Genomic DNA, 19,688 nt, shown 5'->3' on the forward strand with positions numbered 1-19,688 from the left:
TGTTTTTCCACAAAATGGTCTTGATTATCCTTTGTGTAACTTATTACGACATAGATGTTGGTGTTTTCGAATATCCGTTTTGACCTGTTACATGTTGCTGTTAGTCTCACGGTTTTGAAATGCTTCTACTAGGGAGAGGTTTTCACACACTTGTAAGGAGTGTTTCGTTCCTTCTTCAATTGATGTGAGATCTCACAATCCTCCCTCGGTACACTGCCTGGTGTTTGGCTCTGATAACATTTGTAACAACTTAAGTTCACTACTAGTAGATGTTGTCTACTTTGCCCTGTTACGTATCGCCGTTAGTCTCATGGTTTTAAAATGCGTTTACTAAGGAGAAGTTTTCACACCCTTATAGGAAATGATTCGTTCTCTCTCAAATTGATGTGAGATCTTATAATTCACTCCTTTGGGGGTCAGTGTTCTCGTTGGCACATTGCTTGGTGTCTGACTCTATACTATTTGTAACAACCCAAGCCCACCACTAGCTAATAGTGTCTATTTTGGCATCAGCCTCATGGTTTTAAAATGCGTCTACTAGAAAGAGGTTTTCACACCCATATAAGGAATGCTTCGTTCCTTCTTTAACTGATGTGAGATCTCACAATCCTCCCCCCTTGGAGGTTAGTGTTCTCGTTGGCACACTGCTTGGTGTCTGGCTCTGATACCATTTGTAACAACCTAAGCCCACTACTAGTAGATGTTGTCCACTTTAACCTACGTATCGACATTAGTCTCATGGTTTTAAAACGCGTTTACTAAGGAGAGGTTTCCACACCCTTATAAGAAATTATTCGTTCTCTCTCCAATTGATGTGAGATCTTACCATCCACTCCTTTTAGGGTCAGTGTTCTCATTGGCATACTGCCTGGTGTCTGACTCTCATACTATTTGTAACAACTCAAACCCACCTCGTGGTTTTAAAATGGGCCTACTAAGGAGAAGTTTTCACACTCTTATAAGGAATGCTTCGTTCCCTCTCTAACCAATGTGAGGTCTCACACTTTAAATGTCTAAAGAAGACTAGACTTTCGTGTTTGTGTTTATCTCGTTCTTGAAATTTTATGAACATGTAATAAGTTATGGAACGTTCAAGTTCAAAATTGTTCAAATTTGATTTAGATGTTTGATATATATTTAAATCTTGTGTTTGTTTAATGGAACGTTAAACTTTTCATTTAAAAAGCATATAAGTCAAGATAAAATCTGAAGGTACGAGATTGGCATCCGGTGATCGTTTTTACTCTTAACTAACCGTATTGGGATTTATATCATGAAGTCTAGTAATTAATTTTTATTATTTACAATTTAACATTATTCATTATACAAAAATCTAAAATTATTTAATGGAATATTGAATAATATATAGTTGATAATAGCTTAAACCGTATATAATATATAGATAAAGTTGAATATTGATAACACTATTGATACGACTTACTTTGTTTTAAGTAATCTGATCCAAATTGTTTACGTGTAAACATTAAGATCAATTAAATTTAAATGTCAAATTGTTTATGTATGACATGACTCTTAGGTGCAAAAACATTTATTTAAAACGTTTTATAAACGATATCAGAGACTTAAACGTTCATAGTAAAATCTTTAAAAATAGCATAGTAGAAAATTAATAACGTGAAGTTTAAATAAAATAATGCTCTGATCTAACCTAAGAGCTAGAAGCGACATGAATGCATCTACCATGGTTTTGGTCTCATGGTCGTCACCGAGTCATTGTTATCCATGCAGAGGTGCCTTTATCTGAAAAATAAGAGTAATACATTACTAAAGTATTTTAAGAAATACTCAGTAACCCTACTGTTGGGTCGGGAAATGATATCACATGCAATTATATTTGGGACCTATCATTTCATAAAATATCACAATATGACGTTGGTCTCTACTTCTAGTACGTGCAGAATTGGATGCATAACACTTCTCTACACATGACCCATGTATGCACACATGGACCCAGGCGAGTTCATATAGATACCCTTAAGACTTAGCCTTTGACTAGAGTACACTCACCCTACCGGTATGCCACGAAAGGAAGGGAATACTCATAGTATTATGGTGTACACAATATCATGATCATAGCATCGTAGTGTACGCGTCCGTACTAATCATAGCAAGAAAGTATCCCGATGCACATGAACATAGAATATGCACAAGATACCTCATAATCATTTCATGTCATCTCATATTATAGTATATAACATGATATAACACGATATTCCGTAACATATGAAGTTTCATAGCATAAGAAAAGTATAGAGCAGGATACGTGCAAGGGTTAGAGGGCACGAAAAATAGGTTAGGGTCGGGTCGAAGAAAGGGGGAGGAAATGAGGTGTGGAGAGGGGAAATGGATGGAGGGCATGTATGGAGTATGAACCACCTTCTAATAATAATAACATGACAGAGAAGCCGATGGAATTGATTCAGAATTTACCAAATTTGCCATTCCACTTCACCTGCCGGATGCCCTCCTCCTCCTCCTCTAATCCATGCAGTTTCATTCCCACACCCTCCTGGTGTCGCCGCCGCCGCTGCTGCTGCTGCCACCACCACCGCCACCGCCAGCGCCGCCGCCGCCACGCCATTAAAAATCGATGTTCTTCATTGCTCCTTTGTCTTTCCTAGACCCATCAACGTTCGACCTGACCACCGTGTGGTTCATCGCCGTGATCCTCCTCCTCTCCCTCCTCTCCCTGACCTTCATCTTCCACCTCCGCCTCAAATCCCGGACCTCCCACCACCTCCAACGCTTCAACTCTCTGTGGACCGTCCGATTCCTCCTGGTGACCTTCATCTCCCTATGGGCACTGAATGAACTCCTCCGCCTCTCCTTCTTCCGGCGGCGCTACCTCTACCCCTACCTCCCCTCTCTCCCATCTCTCCACCAATCCACCCTCTGCAAACTCCACGCCCTCTTCTCTCTCGGACTCTTCCAACCCTGTTTCTTAATAACCCTCCTCTTCCTAATCAACGCCTCCGCCAATCAGAAAACGCCACGTGACTTGGCCGCCGTCGCCTTCCTCCTCCTTGTCTCCATGCCAATTTTCCTCCTCCATACCTTCATCGTTTTCTACAAACCCTTCAACGACAAACTCCCCGCCGCCTTCACCCAAAGCTACCTCATAATCAAGCAAGATTTCGACAATGCCACTGTCCTATGCTCCTACCCTCTCTTAAGCTCCATGGCCTTCGCCGCCTTCGGCCTCGGCTACATCCTCTGCTTCCTCTTCTCTTGCTGGAAAGTGGCCTCCATGGTCATCAACAAATCCCTCAGGGTTCGTGTCTATAGCCTCGCCTCCACCATTTTGATTTCCTTGCCCTTGCAGATTATATTCCTCGGTCTCTCCGGCCTCTGGACACCCGACCAGCCCGCTTACTCCGTCCTCGCCTTGGTCGTCTTTTTCACTACTTTTCTATGCGCCGCCGCCGGGGAGGGTATTTTGGTCATTGTCCCCATTGCTGATTCCTTGGCCGCCGGTGGTGATTCTGTTTGGGAGGATTCCGGTGAGCGGTTAAAGAATGCTGGCGACAGTTGAGATTGTGTTGTTCCTTATTTTGGGATCAAAAATGTGTTCTTTCATTTCTTTATATTAGTGGTAGTGGTAGTGGTAAAAGGAAGGATCATGCCATTCTATTCTAACATTTTCAAATTTGGAATCATTTCATTAATCATTAGGGCAAACAATTACTTTTATTTCATAAAATTATTATTTTAGATACAAATATTTCGTTACATTTTACGTCCTTATCGTACCTCCGACCCCGACCCCTACCCCTACTAATCAAATTATTACTTGTTATGTTGGGATAGTCAGTCTCATGGTTTTGAAAGGCGTCTACTGGGGATAGGTTTCTATGCCCTTATAAGGAATGTTTTGTTCCCCTCTCCAACTGGTGTGGGATCGGATTTCGGGGACGTGGCATTTGTCTCTGATACCATTTGTAACAGTCCAAAAAGATAGTTTAAAGGGTATGGTTGTAATTTTGCTTTTCAATGTACTTATTAGGGTTTCTCGTAAAATATAATCGTGCCCAATTTAACTCCAAGAGCACTTTATACATGCATAGTGTGAGATCCCACATCGGTTGGGGAGTAGAACAAAGCATTATTATAAGAGTGTGGAAATCTTTCCTTAGTAGACACATTTTAAAAATCTTAAGGGGAAGCTCGAAAGGGAAAACCTAAAGAGAATAATATTTGCTAGCGGTGGGCTTGAGCCGTTATAGTTGGTATTAGAGCCAGACATCGAGAAATGTGTCAGCAAGGACGCTGAGCCCTGAAGGGAGGTAGACACTGCAGGACATTAAGCCTCGAAGAGGGGTGGACACTGCAGAACGTTGAGCCTCGAAGAGAGGTGGACACGTTGTGATGTATCAGTGAGGACGCTAGGCCCCAAAGGGGAGTAGATTGTGAGATCCCACATCAATTGGAGAGTGGAAAGACAACGATTGAAAAAGGGGGACGAGTGTCGAGTGGATTGTGATCCCACATCGGTTGGGGAGGAAAACAAACATTCTTTATAAGAGTGTGGAAACCTCTCCCTAGCAGACATGTTTTAAAAATCTTGAGGGGATGCCCAAAAGAGCTAGCTCAAGGAGAACAGTATCTGTTAGCGGTGAGCTTGAGCCATTACTCATAGATCGAGGCTTTTTAGATACAAAATCGAGAGTTTAATTGTCCGAACCATTTAGGGTGATTATAAACTATAACTAAGCCTAAACCATTTAAGATATATACACGGGAACGAGTTAAAGTCAAGCAGTGTAGCTCAATCAATAAAATCAAATAAGTTTTTGTTAAACTCATCTTTGTTTAAGAAACACTTGAATTCCCGAGAAACTAAACTTAATCTTATTTCGTAGGTTCAATCTTCTAGTTCGGGTATGTCAACAACTTCATCGATATTTTCACACGTATCATTGACGTTTTTAATAATATGATTAATAAATCAATAAATAAATTATATAAAAATATAAATAATAAGCATTACGAACACTAATAATGATAAAATAATCAACATAAACCCTAACCACAAACATTGGAAAAAATAAAAGTTTTATTAAATTTTCAAATAAATAAATTTGATTTTAATTATTCATAAATCTCAAAATCTTTCTGAAAATGAAAGATGACTTGAAATTTAGAGATTCTTTTTTTTTTCTTTTTCTTAATTAATCAATTATGATTTTTTTCTTAAATAATTAAAAATAAATAAACTATATTATTTTTGTTATCGTCTGGTTTTCTTTTTCGAATACGTCAGTTTTTGTGATATCTCACATTGATTGGAGAGAGAAACGAGTGCCGAAAATGATACTGGATTCCGAAGGAGAGTGGATTATGAGATCCTACGTCGGTTGGAGAGAGGAACGAAAAATTCAAGGGAAGAAAACATTCCCGTTTTAAAAAACTTGAGGGGAGCTTTGAATGAAAAGCTAAAAAAGGACAATATCGACTAGCGATGGACTTGAGCGGTTACAAATGAAAAGCTCGAAAAGGACATGAAATTAAAAAATTGGATAATTAATTAATGATAATTAAATACAAATGATTAATAAAGGGTTAGGAGTGCTTCCATTGTCTTCATAAATATTATAATCCCTAAAATATTTATTCACATCAATAATTCACAAATTAGGCAAACTTCCAATATTGAGTCCACATCTTTATTTGACTTTCAAATTCAATTATTTCACAAATAAAATTATTCATCAAAAATATTTTTTAAAATATCTTTCTAAATCTTTTTATAATTCATTTCAGTAATATTTAAATATTTTTTATTTGAGGCTAACCATAGCAGCTAGGGGCAGTGTACGAGTGAGGATGCTGGCCTCTCACGCATTTCTTATAAAGAGCGTGAAAGTCCTTTTGTAACAGACATGTTTTAAAACCATGAGACTGACGACTGTATGTATCGGACTAAAGTGGGCGGATAATATGTGATTGAACTACACTTAAATTGTTAGTAATGATTACGAATTTTAGATTTTTGAGTTGGAGTGATTTTATTTTGTTTAAATTTGGTTGGATTTCATAAATTCCAAACCCTAAAATTCATCGACCATGAATGATGAAACTGTCGCCCCCACGAGAAGAACTAGCGATGAGAGGATCATCACAAACAAAGGGTTGAAAATTGAAGCATTTCCCGAAGTCAAAGAAAAAAGAAATGAGTCCCCCATTTGACAAAATCGAACAAAACCCCTCAAGAACAAGCAACGTTTCGAATCAGCCACTAATTCGATCTATTTCAGACAGAATGCGACTCATCAGATTCTCGCTGTTGGAGCTGTGAATCCATAAAATGGAAGCCGCTTGCTCATGGTTTAAGCCCACCACGTGGTGTCTTGTAGGTCTCAATCGAGCGACACGTTGCCTCTTGCGCCACTGCGAAGCGCCGAGATATTTACCCCACTCGCTTGCTTGCTGGGGTTCACGAAATCAAGAAAATGACTCCACCCACTTCGTGAATCGGTAAAACGACAAAAACCCTTTCAAGTTTTGTGGAAATGGGTCGGAAGAAAAGTCAAGAAGGGATAAGAAATTGAGGGATTGCGAGAGGTAAATTAATGGAAAGTGGAGGATTGACCTGACAATTTGTATTTTACTTTGGTTTTCTCTTTTGGGTTTGGAAGTGGAGCCCATTAGAAGGGTTCCATATGGCCATTGCTGCCTTCGACCAATCGCTGTGTTCATCTTCTTATAAACAGAGTTCTTCCAGTTTCGTTTTTATTCTCTTCATCGAATTGGATTTTAGGGTTCTTCTTTAGCTTTTCTGTGGAACTAAGAACAGCTTTACCATTGCTCTGTTTGGGGTTTGATGGATCTGTGGATCTAACAATTTTACTCGCACATGTATTGCTGTGTCTCTTTTGGATCTCCGTCGTTTTCATTTGATATCATCCAGTAGTAGCTCACCCCAACTGGCCAGAATAGCCTAATTTACAGTGTGAGTTCATACAACTCTTCTATTATTGTTATTATTCTGTGGTTGAATTAGTGACTGTTTCTTGTTCTTCAACTTCAATTGTGGTAGATTTTGTAATGATTCTTGTTCCTGCTGTTCTTCCTTGTTCTTGATTCTATTTTCTGTTTGTTTCTTGGGAATTTTGAGTGTTAAACTCTCTTCAATGTTTGATTGTTGGGTCTGCAGGGGAGGGATTTGAGGTGGGATTGGTGTTGCATCCATTTCGGATGTGGAGGAATTGGAGGCTGGCTCTGGTGCAATGAGGGATGTTATCAAGCTTGATGAACTTGCTGAGGGCTTGCTGGCAGCCATGTGCCGATCGTCACTTGCGTCGTCGGGGCGGCGGTGGTGGTTCGGATTCGGTTGGCTGCCAAGATGGGCTACTTTGGTACAAGGACCATGGGCACCACATCAATGGAGAATTTTCAATGGCTGTTGTTCAAGCCAACAATTTACTTGAGGATCAGAGCCAGCTTGAGTCTGGTCCTTTGAGCTTGCTTGAGTCTGGACCCTATGGAACGTTTGTCGGAATATACGACGGTCATGGTGGCCCCGAGACGTCGCGGTTCATATGTGATAACTTGTTCCAGCATCTCAAAGGTAAGAGGAGTTCAAACATCTGCTCAATGCACTTGTTTTAGGCTGCTTTGGCTTTAGAATCATTGAAATTGAGTCATGTTTTACTGTTTCTCAGTGTTTGCTACGGAAGAAAAGGCAATGTCTGTAAATGTGATAAAGAAAGCATTCCAAGCAACAGAAGAGGGGTTTCTCTCTATTGTCACCAAGCAATGGCCTATGAACCCGCAGATTGCGGCCGTTGGTTCGTGCTGTCTGGTTGCTGTGATTTGTAATGGGAAACTCTACGTTGCGAATCTTGGCGACTCCCGAGCTGTGTTGGGGAGGCTTGTTCGGTCGACGGGGGAAGTTCTTCCTATTCAGCTGTCGTCGGAGCACAATGTAAGCATACAATCAGTCCGCCAGGAGATGCAGTCTATGCACCCAGATGACTCCCAGATAGTAGTGTTGAAGCATAACGTATGGCGCGTAAAGGGCTTGATTCAGGTACTTCCTAAGCATGATTGAACCTAAGACTTTCAGTTTCTGGCTGTCGAGTAGGCCGACCGATCCCTCGTTCATTTGACTGGAATGTTCATATCATCATATTTAAGGCTACATTGAGTTTGATAAGAATTTCAGGATTAGTGTACATCATGAAGTTTATGTGTTGTTACCACGAGACTCTTTAGATCGATCTGTTCTATTTCTTCCTCGTATAAATCGAATGTTCTGGTCACGATGCATAAGTAGCTAGCAAAATTTCGTTTATATATGAATATGATCACACACGAGCATGTTCAATAGCCTTTGGTGCATTGAGGTCTCTTGAAATGCTCCTAATATCGTACGAACCAACCGTTTGATTATAGGATAACTAGCATTTAAGTCTTTGCATATCTTCTCAGCCGAACTGAAACTTCTCGTTTAACTCATTTGCAGATTTCTCGGTCGATTGGAGACGTATATCTCAAAAAGCCAGAGTTTAACCGGGAGCCTTTGTATACTAAGTTTCGTCTCCGAGAGCCCTTCAGTAAGCCTATTCTGAGCTCAGAACCTGCGGTCTCTGTGCATGAACTCGATCCAAACGATCAATTTCTCATATTTGCCTCTGATGGGCTGTGGGAGCACCTAAGCAACCAGGATGCAGTTGATATAGTTCACAAGCATCCTCACAGTGTAAGTTGCGTTTTTTTCGATATCTGCCATAGCAAATTGTATTGAGTTCGGTTATTCACAGAATGCTCCTCTCTTGGTTGATTGCCTTCATCCAGGGAAGTGCAAGGAGGCTGGTGAAAGCGGCAATGCAGGAAGCAGCTAAGAAACGAGAAATGCGATACTCAGACTTGAAGAAGATCGATCGTGGGGTTCGGCGTCATTTTCACGATGACACAACGGTGATAGTCGTGTTTCTGGGTTCAAGCAGAGGGGAAAGAAGCCCTGTTTTGTCTGTGAGAGGGGGAGGAGTGAAGGTATATGCGAAGTCAGGGCTGAACACTGCCCCTTCGTAAACAATAATACAAAGGTTTTGAGGGGCTCTTCTCTGGGATTCAGTGACCCACCAAGTTGTATATCAAGGAGAGATGAGAGAAGGTTCGCTTTTATTCTTTAAATGCTCTGTTCTGCTCTGCTCTGTTCTAAAGGCTCTGTTCTAAAGGCTCTGTTCTGCTCTGCCCTGCCTGATTCAATGTTCAACTTAGTTCTTTCTTTTTAGTTGCTTTCTAAGAACTTCCAAGGGAAAGTACACTCAAAGTATGGCAATAGAGAGCTTAAATAGATAACAATGGGAGATTTTCTCTTGTCTTCTTTGCGTTTAGTGCCTTCAATCTTCTACCTCTTTGTTTGTTCCTTGGATTAGGCTTAAGATTCCTTAAATTTAAGCCATTATAGCTCTTCAATTTTCAGAATAATTCCTTCGGAAAATCAAGTTAGATCACTTTTAGTGTTTCTCTATAACAGCTCATACTTCGTTACATATCGCCGTCAGCCTTTTAAAACATGTATGCTGAGAAGGAGGTTTCCACACCTTTATAAGGAATGCTCCATTCCCCTCTCAGACCGATGCGAGATTCCACACAAATAGCCTATGGATGGTTAGAGATATGTAATTTTACACAAACAAGCGAGTTTTAAAATGTAAAACCTTAGTCGATTGGTAAGATATACAAGCATGAGGTCGGGGTCACCTCATAAATATAAAGAAAGGAAGTGTTTCCTTAAGGTTTAAGAAAACAATGAAAAGAACAATGAAAGGTTAGAAGAAAAGGAGAGGTTTCTGCAACCACCAAATGAGCATTATAATAGAAAAAGAAAAGGGTGATATTTTAAGGATATTTTAGAGAGAAAAAGAAGGGATGTTAGGAACTTGGGCAACCATAATAAAATGGATAAAAAGATGGGTAGTTGGCCATTAAAGAGGAAGTAGGTGGAGGTGATGAAATGCAGCAAACTTAGTGGTAAGAACAATGGATGCATTCTCTTCAAGTGAAACCACCGAACACTTTCAAATTCCTTTGGTACAATTTCAACTCTTATTTATTGTGGTAGCTGAAGCTTAAACCAAATATAAATACCATCTAATCTAAACAGCTCCATTCAGGACAACTGTGTTCCTTCTATGACTTTTTCGCATCCATGTAGGGTCTAAGAGTGTAACGCCCCAAGCTCACCACGAGCAAATATTGGCCTCTTTGGATTTCCCTCAAACGCATATGCTAGAGAGAGGTTTCCCCACCCTATGAAGAATGCTTTGACACTCCTTCCCTTCTCCAATCGATGTGGGATCCCTAGTCCACCCCCCTTCGGGGCTCAACCTTGTCTGGCTCTAATACCATTTGTAACAACCCAAGCCCACTGTTGGCAGATACTGTCCTCTTTAAGCTTTCCCTTCCGAGCTTCCCCTCAAGGTTTTTAAAAGAGAGGTTTCCACACCCTTATAAAGAATGTTTCGTCCTTCTCTCCAACTAATGTGGGATCTCATTGTGGTAGACTGCACAACATGTGAAATCCCACAACATGTGAAATCCCACATCAGTTAGAGAAGAGAACGAAGCATTCTTTATAGGGGAAACCTCTCCCTAGTAGACGGAAAGCCCAAAGAGGACAATATCTACTAACAGTGAGCTTGAGTCGTTACAGTGAGAAAAACCGATAAAGACGGAGAGGGGAGGGAGGGAGGTGTCCTAAACTTATCATTTCCATCATGTTTACTTGAAGTAGAGTATATCCCAATCCAAGAGAAAGAGTGTTGTAAATGATGGGGAAAAGGGTGGTTTTAAAGGCTTATGTCCCTACACTCTGAGATCCTTTCAATGCAGATGGGGCTCCCACTACCTGATATCTTCCACCACACCACAATGAGGCTCTAAATATCTTGTATTTCCACTGTGGGGAAGCCTCTCCCTAAGTTCTCACCCTAATCTCTGCATTAAATAATTTCAAAAAGCTCTCAACTAACACTCCGACAATCTTAGCTTTGGTTTTGGGCTGTTCTTCCTGTCCAAACTAACCTATCAGAGAACGCCACTTGGACGACAGAGAATGAGTGACTCAAACTGCAAGTTTACGCAAACCAATGGCCTAATCTTAAATGTTGTTCAAAAAGGCAAATTACTAACTCTTTAAGCAAAGCAACCAAAACTCATAATAATTGATGAATCAGTAGAAGAGGAATATGGATTATTCACAAGAGCAATATAAAGCTATAATTACTCAAAATTTTTATACATCGGTGACGATCGATTGCCACAGTATGTTGCGAATGCCCCTGTTCGAACAACTGAAGCAATGATCCAACTCGAGTTTTAGCGAAAAATAAGGAAATTTTTCGCGGATTTTGTAATTTACAAGGGCAAGTTAAGACAGTAGTAGTAGTGGAAAAATATTACAGATCCCTTCTACATAAAGGGCAAGAGCCATGAGTAAGAAGCCATTTATCAATGCAGGGCAAATGGAACATGTGATGGCAATATGGTAAACTTCTTACAGTCTCTCCTAGTTGAAAGTCCTGGGAAAATACGACCCGAAAATACGATTAAGTAGCCATTTCGACGATGAATTGGTATGAAGATTCAAAAGTTAGAGACTAACCTGAAGGCAAACAGAACAACAGACTCGCTCGCCGTAAGCATCTACACTGTTGTTCTTAGATACTAAGATCTTGGGAATTTTCTCGACCGAGTCCCCGGGCAATCCTTTTGCGCTACTCGTATCGAAGATGTTTGGGATGTCGTCAAAGCTCGTCTCTGTAGCACCCATCTGATTCACACCAAAACCAGAACATGAGTTTCATCATTCTAAATCAAGCTACAACTATACAATTCATCAATGGCATTGCAAAGCTACCTGACTTTGAACTGCACTCAATATGGCTGGACCGATCCGTTCTCGAACGAGTCGTCCGCTTAGGAGGCTTGCAATGACATCAATCTATACAGAATAACAAACAAAATTAATGTTGGATTACCAGAGAAGCCATTTTTCAACTCTCAAAAGATTTGGATACAAAGTTTGCTCACAAGATAAAGAAGACAGCCTATTCCTGATTCATCTGATTGCCAAAGAACCAGAGAAGATTCAAAGACTTCAATGGAGAAAACAGCTCCAGAAATTGCCCCAACAGCCGCTCCTCTAACGAACCCACTCTCTGTTTCTTGGCCAATCAATGCGCCAGTCATGGCCCCAAGCAAAGTCCCCACTGCCAGAAACAACAAAGAACAATTTCAGAAACCCTGTTTTTCTGTTCTTCTTCTTCTTCTCCTTGATCAGATGATTATCATCACATAAACACAGAGAAATGATGCGAAGAAATGCAGAAGATGAATGAGAAACAAACCTAGGGCGAAGAAAAAAGTGAAGATCGCGGACAAGACGTTGCCAAGAATCGCAGAAACCGCATAGCAACAAATGTCTCGAACTCTCTCAAAGAGATTACCAAACGAAGGCGACGAAGATGAAGAAAATCGAAATGGATTCGCGATGAAATCCATGGAAATCAAAAGGGTCGATCCAAAATCGAGAAGCGAAAATGGGTTTTAACGATATAAGATTAGGGATTTCGAAAACTTAGCGCTTAAGAAGAAGGAGGAGATGGAAAGCAACCGCATCAACCAACTCGCATTTAAAGCTCTCTCTGCTTCGAAGAGTTTTATTCGCGCTCCAAATTAAAGGGTTTAGGGATAATAAATGGAGAGATTGCATTGAAAACGATCCGAGAAGAAAAGGGAAAACAAGAAGAAAAAAGAGGGTTGGGGATGGCTTGCTTCAGCGTGTAGTTCAGGGTAATTAATTGGGCCACAACGAACCCTAACAATTTGCAATGCCAATTCCAGATTCATCTAAAATGGCTTTACCCCCAAAGCAAAGAGGATTCGAGATCGCCATACCAATGCCATCTTCTCGCTCCTCCTCCTCCACAAATCCACCGCCGATCAAGTGGCTCCACCGTCACCAATTTCCTCCGTTGTTTTTTATTTTTTTTAACTTTGATGTTCTAACATTTCTTATTTTCCTTTCGGAGATTTTGAGGCTGTGGGGGGTTCGGTGCTTGCATAAATTTTGTTTGTCGCGTTTGGTGTCATAGATCTAATGTTTAAATATTCTCAATCTTTTATTAACTTTTAAATTAAACTTATTTGAAATTACGAATTTGGTTGGATTATGTTGACTTTTCATGTTTCAAAATCTTTGACATTTTTTGTTCTTGATTTTGACCAATTCATCTATTGCTACCAAACGACGCGTTTTCATTTCTCTTTGAGACGTATCCATCCGAGTATTTATTGAAAAATGAACTCTTTCGTGTCTATGTTGGGTCATTTCTGCGTATTGCACTAGTCAGTAGTTCTCATTTACCAACCTCTCTCGTGTCCATAGTGGGTAGTCTCATTTACCAACCTCCGACTCAACGGATAAGGCACAATGTGAGCGCATCTGTCCTTGGAAACCCAATTCTAAAAGAAGACACCCAAGACACTTACCTATATTATGATATGTGCATGAATTATTGTGAGGGCTTATGACTATTTTAAAAGTGATGAGTTGAAAACTAAGGACATATTTGAGACAACGTTCCAACTAAGAACTTAAAACTCTATTGTAACCACTTGAAAAGTCATCTCAAATTGAACCAAATATTCGTGATGAATGGAGGATATAAGATAGTTTAAGCCTCTACGTTCCTGCGTCATAATGATGGCAAAAACGATGACCAAAATTGATAGTTATTTATTATTTATTTAATACTCGTTGATTTTATTAATTTTTATTTAATGAACTTAAAATAAAATAAAATACCACGGCCAAAATGTCAAACGAATCAAAATTTTAAAATACCTTAAATTTAATTAATTATGTCGACTTTATTCTAAATTTCTAATTTCTTTCCCGATGTGTTTCAATTTTAAACTTAAATTAAGAATGCAAATTTTCCTCTATGATTAAGTTTATTTATTTATTATTATTATTATTTTTATAAATTAGGTTAAAAAAGATATTTTTATTTGTATTCAATTAATTATAAGCATTTTACCCGGAGATGTACCCAAATAGAGATGAGATTCCTGATTAGACATAAAATAGGAGAGGGAGTGGACAACATTATTTTCCTGTGAGATGAATAGAGTCATGAACGAGATTATATTTTCCATCCCCTTCTCGCTCCGTTTAATATAAATATATTTCACACTTCCTTCATTTTTAAATGATGACGACACAGCTAACAATGAGTATCATAACGATACAACTAAAACTACCACTCACCTCTATCTCAGAAAAGAAGAACTCATAGAGTAGAAGTAATTGATTGATTTATAAATGATCTCAAACACTTTCATATGGATCTAAGTTAAAACTGCAGTCCTAATGAGCTAACTCTTTAGAGGTGTGTGATACGTGAATTTGTTATAACTATAATTTAGGGTTCGTTTGGATGACTTTTTAAGCACTTAAAAAGTCATTCCAAACAAACCTCGGTGGAAACACATGATTTGGCAGTAGCCTTGCTTGTATGAGAGAAACAGTCAATAACCTTGGTGGTGACTCCATAGGAGAGAAACAGTCAATAACCTTGGTGGTGACTCCAACAACATTAATTTATGGATGAGTGAGCAATCTAAACATAATTCAATTAAGTAGAATTTATATGTTCAACCAAAAGATTAGAAGTTCGAATCTTGCCTGAACAGTACCTCTAATTACTTGTCCTTGCAGGTTCCTGCAGATCTGGATCATTCAGTAGAGGTTGACATGGCAAGATCAGAAAAGGCTGTGGAGGTCAATATGGAGCTTGAGTTCCATTGAAACAACAAAAAAAAAAAAAAAAAAATTCCACAACATGCTCATTGTTCCTCCTGGTCAGGAATAGTCCATCACATACTGAAAACAGTACCTCGATCTTAAGAACAGCAGGTACGGGTGTTCAAAGAACCCGACAAATCAGAAAATCATACTCAGTTGGGTTGATTCATGGTTTCATCGAATGGGTTATATCCAAACATGGGGTAAAGTTGAGAAACTTTTTGATCCAACTCAATCCAATTAACGAACACCCATCATGAAGGAGGTTGTTTGGGCATGGAGTTGCAGGTTAATCTATAACATCTCAGTAGAGTTATGTTCGAGAGAGAAGACATGTTTTACCACCAAGATGGTGTTATTGGGACAATGGGTGGGTGTTTGTAACAGCCCAAGCCCACCGCTAACAAATATTGTCCACTTTGGCTTGTTACGTAATACCGACAGCCTCACAGTTCTAAAACGCGTCTACTAGGAAGAGGTTTCCACATCCTTATAAGGAATGCTTCGTTCTCCTCTCTAATTAATGTGAGATCTCACAATCTACCCCTTGGGGGCCAGGGCCCTTGCTAGTGTCTAGCTCTAATACCATTTGTAAAAACCCAGGCCCACTGTTAATAAATATTGTCTGTTTTGGCACGTTACATAACGCTGTTAGCTTCACAATTTTAAAAACGTGTTTACTATGGAGAGGTTTCCACACACTTATAAGAAATGTTTCGTTCTCTTCTCCAACCAATGTGGAATCTCACAGTGTTTTGTTGTCTCGGGAGTTGCCTTATATGCAATCTTGTATTTAGTAATCGATTAACATTCACCTGAAATTAGAATTTAGTTTTTCTAATTTTCTATTAAAAGTCAAAGAAAGGGACTAAAAGAGTTGAATTGTTCTTACAATGATAGGGTACACACGATGGCACAGTTTGAAGATCCTCTTCTTAGATGTAAGCCACTTTTTGAACATTAATGACAAATTTTGGGTAGGTTGAATAAGCAATTCTAAACATATGTTTTATAAGTGATGGCTCACATGAATAGGTAGTTGGGTTGGGGCAATTATGCACAAATACTTCAACCACCCCTCAAAATAAATAAATAAGGTGTCGTTTAATCGCTGATAACAAACAGAACAATTTGTTAACTCAAATGCAATGAAACATGGAGAGTGTAATGACCCAAGTTCACCGCTAGCAGATATTATTATCTTTGGGCTTTTCCTTTCGAGCTTCCCCTCAAGGTTTTAAAACGCGTCTACTAGGGAGAGGTTTTCACACCCTTATAAAGAATGCTTTGTTCTCCTCCCCAACCGATGTGGGATCTCACAATTACCATTTGTAACAGCTTAAGCCCACCGCAAGCAGATACTGTCCTCTTTGGGCTTTCCCTTTTGAACTTCCCTTCAAGATTTTTAAAACGCGTCCGCTAGGGGGACGTTTCCACATCCATATAAAGAATGCTTTGTTCTCCTCCCCAACCGATATGGGATCTCACAATTACCATTTGTAACAGCCTAAGCCTACCGCTAGCAGATATTGTCCTCTTTGGGCTTTCCCTTTCGAACTTCCCCTCAAGATTTTTAAAAAGCGTCTGCTAGGGGGAGGTTTCCACATCTTTATAAAGAATGCTTCGTTCTCCTCCCTGACCAATGTGGGATCTCACAATTACCATTTGTAACAGTCTAAGCTCACCGCTAGCAGATATTGTCCTCTTTGGGCTTTCCCTTTCAAATTTTCCCTCAAGGTTTTTAAAACGTGTATGCTAGGGAGAGGTTTCCACGCCCTTATAAAGAATGCTTTGTTCTCCTCCCCAACCGATGTGGAAGGTTTGAAAACATGTAGAGATCTATGTTAATCCTTATATTATTATATGTAGAGATCTATGTTTTCATTGTCGGCTCTTCAAAATCATTAGCCCTTCTAGTTAATCATAAAGGGAGAAAAAGAAGGAACCTGATTTTTCTTAAGCTGGACCTCCAATCCTAGCACAATGCTTGGAGCTGCTTTGGTTGCTAAGAAAGCTTGTGAGCTTGGTTTAGAGGTGTGCAAAATTTTCCCTCGTTTCTTCCTCCTTGTGTTGCCTGCATCAATAATTTATTTCAGTAAGACAATGGAAACCAAAATGAAACGTTTAATTAAACATATTCCCAAACGTACCCGAGATATTTGGCCGTCTGCACAGGTTAAGCCTTGGATAAAGACCAGTCTTGCTCCAGTTTCAAGAGTGGTAACCAAATACTTTGAACAGAGGTGCTCACTATCAAACTCCCCAAATGCTCTCCTGTTGTTAAATGAGAAATAAAGATTGGATCAAAGAATTTGACATAAAATGAACTATTCTAATTCAATTATTCTTCTGAATGGGAGTTTGTCTGTCTTTTTCTGGTTTGCCTTGTTGTACGAATGATTATATTTCTCCAGTCAAGAATTGAATTTCTGAAGTGGATTGCCGATGTATTTAGATCAGCTGGGGTTCAATACTGTTGGATATGATTGCTTTGAAAAGTTTAGTTGTTCCCATTTGTGCGCTTTGGCCTCTCTAGCTCAGGTAAGCAATCGAATTGCTAATATTGTACATTAGCAGATATGGTAGCAGTGGCCATTCGATCCGGAAACAGGAACTTAGAGGGTTGTGTACATTCTCGACAAGGGTCAATTATCTTGCCTCTCCTCCCCTGTGAGGATATTTGCTAAAACCATCATACCGAAACGGTGGTGAAGTTCTCTATCTATAATCATCAAATAAATCACAAAGGAAACGAAAAGAGCAATAAATGGATACAAGATATTTGCCTGGTCAAATATGGTACCTATGGTAAACCGTAATGGAAGGCAAAATATCCTTAACACCTTGGTGGTTGCCTATGCTCTTAGCTGACACGATAAGGTTTAGATGGTCTAAATTACCAACTCAAGTATTTTGATCATGGAGGAACTCTACACTATGTGACAAGAAATTAGTTCAGCACACAAAACTGGGTCATTAACAAGGCCAAAATAGATGGTCAAATTATCCGAATGTTGGAGATACTTTCTGGAGGGCATTTCTCTTCTTATTGTGCATGATAACAATCAGGATCTCCACGTTTCTACAATAGAGATATAAGCATCCAAGATATGAAGAAAATTTCCTTTTGTATTCCAGCTCATGTGTATGTCAAAGGATTCCAAGGGTTGATGGAATTGAAGAAGACAAGTGACAACCCTGTCAATGCCTTCCCCTTTCCAGTGTCCAGAACATATAAGAACAACCCTCCCCTTTCACTTGAATTGCTATCTTTTTGCCTAGCAGGACTTAAACTAGGAGTTAGTCCAACTATTTCTGCAGCCACTGGGCTGGATGACATGCATTTAGCTTGCTTTTACTTGCTTAAGCCATGCTAATCAGACTTCTTTTTATCAGAGATTGGAGATAACTACAAGATGAGAGAATAAAAGACATGTTTCCTAAGCAAAGCTTTTTGGATTACTAAAAGAATGAACATAGAGATAAAGAATGAACAGATTGCTGCAATAGTAAACGAGAATATTTCACAAGCATTCGATTGAAGTTCCAACTTATTTGTACAGTATGGTGTATTGATGATGCAAACAATATTCACAGATCCCAGGGCAGAAACAATCATCTATGATCTATATAAAAGTTGAAAAAACAGACACAAATTCATAGAACTTTTCAAACCCTAATGCACGATAATCAATATATTTCAACTCTCAGAGGAAATCCGAAGCTCCTTGATCTTGAATCTGTATCTAGGAGCTCGGGGAATAACCTGGCTAGGTCCGAAGTGGTACTGACCAGGACTATCGGTGAGAGGAGGCCCATCGTCGTAAACATAGCCGACGAGACGCGCACATGAATTGCACTTGATCTTGGTGCGTTTCCGCTGGATTCCCCAATAGTTGACGGTCTCAAAGAATGGCCGGAGCTTGTCCTCTTTCTCGAGCCTGAACTTGGTGGAGTCGATCAAGGAAAACGAAAGCGTGCCCTTGTTTCCGGCCTCGAAATAGAAATCCGGCGGGAAGAGATGACTGGAATTCAGATTCAGATTTGCTCCGCATTCTGCACAACAATAGATGGAAGCCATTGTTGACGAGAAATTCAGAGGATTCGTCAGAGATTTTGGGCTTTATATAACAGGATTTAAAAATTTGATAACAGGATTACTACATCGTATGCCCCAAGTTTGAAACGAAGATTGAATGGAGGTTCCTCATACAAAATCGTGGACTTTTTTTTGACTGCAAATAACAAAGTCGTGGTTGTTTTCTTAGCTGTAATATATATATATATATATATATATAAAGAATATATAATTAAAACTTAATAAAAAATTGAATATAATATATAAATTTTGTTTAAATTCTTTTAATATAATATATAAATTTTATTTATCAGGTAAATATATGAAACTTAATTTTTATTTATTTTTAAAATATCTTGGAATCTTTTTCCCACAAGGTGAATCTTCGTTTGGTTTGGACAGTCTAAATAAATTTATATATATATTTAATTAGTCTAAATATATTTTTTCGAACGACAAAATATTTATTTGATAGAATAATCTTGAGTAAATAGAATAATATTACGTGAATTAGATGTATTTTTTTTTTTTTTTTGTATATTTTTAAAATAATTTAGAATTGTTTTAGTTGAATTAAATTATTTATTATTTACCATAAATTCAATTTTTTTTAAAAGAAATAATGTTGAACAAGATAGAATTTAAACCAATTCACAATTCAAATATTTAATAAATTAATGAAAAAAAAGATAAAAAAGATAAAGGTCAAAATAGTAATTTGGTGGGCCGCCCAAAGGACCTGTTCGTCTATAAATAGGCCTCTAGGGCATC

The 19,688-nt window shown here is 38.9% G+C and overlaps 4 protein-coding genes across 5 annotated transcripts; 2 read left to right on the plus strand and 2 right to left on the minus strand.

The window, feature by feature from the left end:
- The first annotated feature begins 3,052 nt into the window (after positions 1 to 3,052).
- On the plus strand, positions 3,053 to 3,553 carry LOC147789604 (uncharacterized). Its single transcript, XM_087117324.1, has one exon. The coding sequence runs from the start codon at positions 3,053 to 3,055 to the stop codon at positions 3,551 to 3,553; it is 501 nt and encodes a 166-aa protein (XP_086973450.1).
- A 2,541-nt stretch (positions 3,554 to 6,094) lies between these two features.
- On the plus strand, positions 6,095 to 9,349 carry LOC111810616 (putative protein phosphatase 2C 46). Its single transcript, XM_023697347.2, has 5 exons — positions 6,095 to 6,970; positions 7,175 to 7,588; positions 7,683 to 8,050; positions 8,486 to 8,722; positions 8,818 to 9,349. Exons 2-5 carry the CDS (start codon positions 7,255 to 7,257, stop codon positions 9,052 to 9,054), a joined length of 1,176 nt encoding a protein of 391 aa, XP_023553115.2. The 5' UTR covers positions 6,095 to 6,970; positions 7,175 to 7,254; the 3' UTR covers positions 9,055 to 9,349.
- Positions 9,350 to 11,221: 1,872 nt separating this feature from the next.
- Positions 11,222 to 13,076, minus strand: LOC111809691 (NEP1-interacting protein 2). Its single transcript, XM_023696073.2, has 5 exons — positions 12,378 to 13,076; positions 12,061 to 12,239; positions 11,888 to 11,971; positions 11,633 to 11,800; positions 11,222 to 11,549 (listed from the first exon to the last, which is right to left on the minus strand). Exons 1-5 carry the CDS (start codon positions 12,529 to 12,531, stop codon positions 11,427 to 11,429), a joined length of 708 nt encoding a protein of 235 aa, XP_023551841.1. The 5' UTR covers positions 12,532 to 13,076; the 3' UTR covers positions 11,222 to 11,426.
- A 1,566-nt stretch (positions 13,077 to 14,642) lies between these two features.
- On the minus strand, positions 14,643 to 19,092 carry LOC111809759 (methionine-S-oxide reductase). Of its 2 annotated transcripts, XM_023696162.2 has the most exons (3): positions 18,632 to 19,092; positions 16,990 to 17,113; positions 14,643 to 16,913 (listed from the first exon to the last, which is right to left on the minus strand). In XM_023696162.2, exons 1-2 carry the CDS (start codon positions 18,918 to 18,920, stop codon positions 17,016 to 17,018), a joined length of 387 nt encoding a protein of 128 aa, XP_023551930.2. In that variant the 5' UTR covers positions 18,921 to 19,092; the 3' UTR covers positions 14,643 to 16,913; positions 16,990 to 17,015. The 2 variants fall into 2 exon arrangements, with proteins under 2 accessions (XP_023551930.2, XP_023551932.2); XM_023696164.2 differs by lacking the exons at positions 14,643 to 16,913; positions 16,990 to 17,113 and adding an exon at positions 17,124 to 17,507 and having other exon boundaries at positions 18,632 to 19,090.
- Between the last annotated feature and the right edge of the window lie 596 nt (positions 19,093 to 19,688).

This window comes from Cucurbita pepo, chromosome 14, assembly GCF_057944985.1.
Source record: "Cucurbita pepo subsp. pepo isolate OVF chromosome 14, ASM5794498v1, whole genome shotgun sequence".
Lineage (NCBI taxonomy): Eukaryota > Viridiplantae > Streptophyta > Magnoliopsida > Cucurbitales > Cucurbitaceae > Cucurbita > Cucurbita pepo.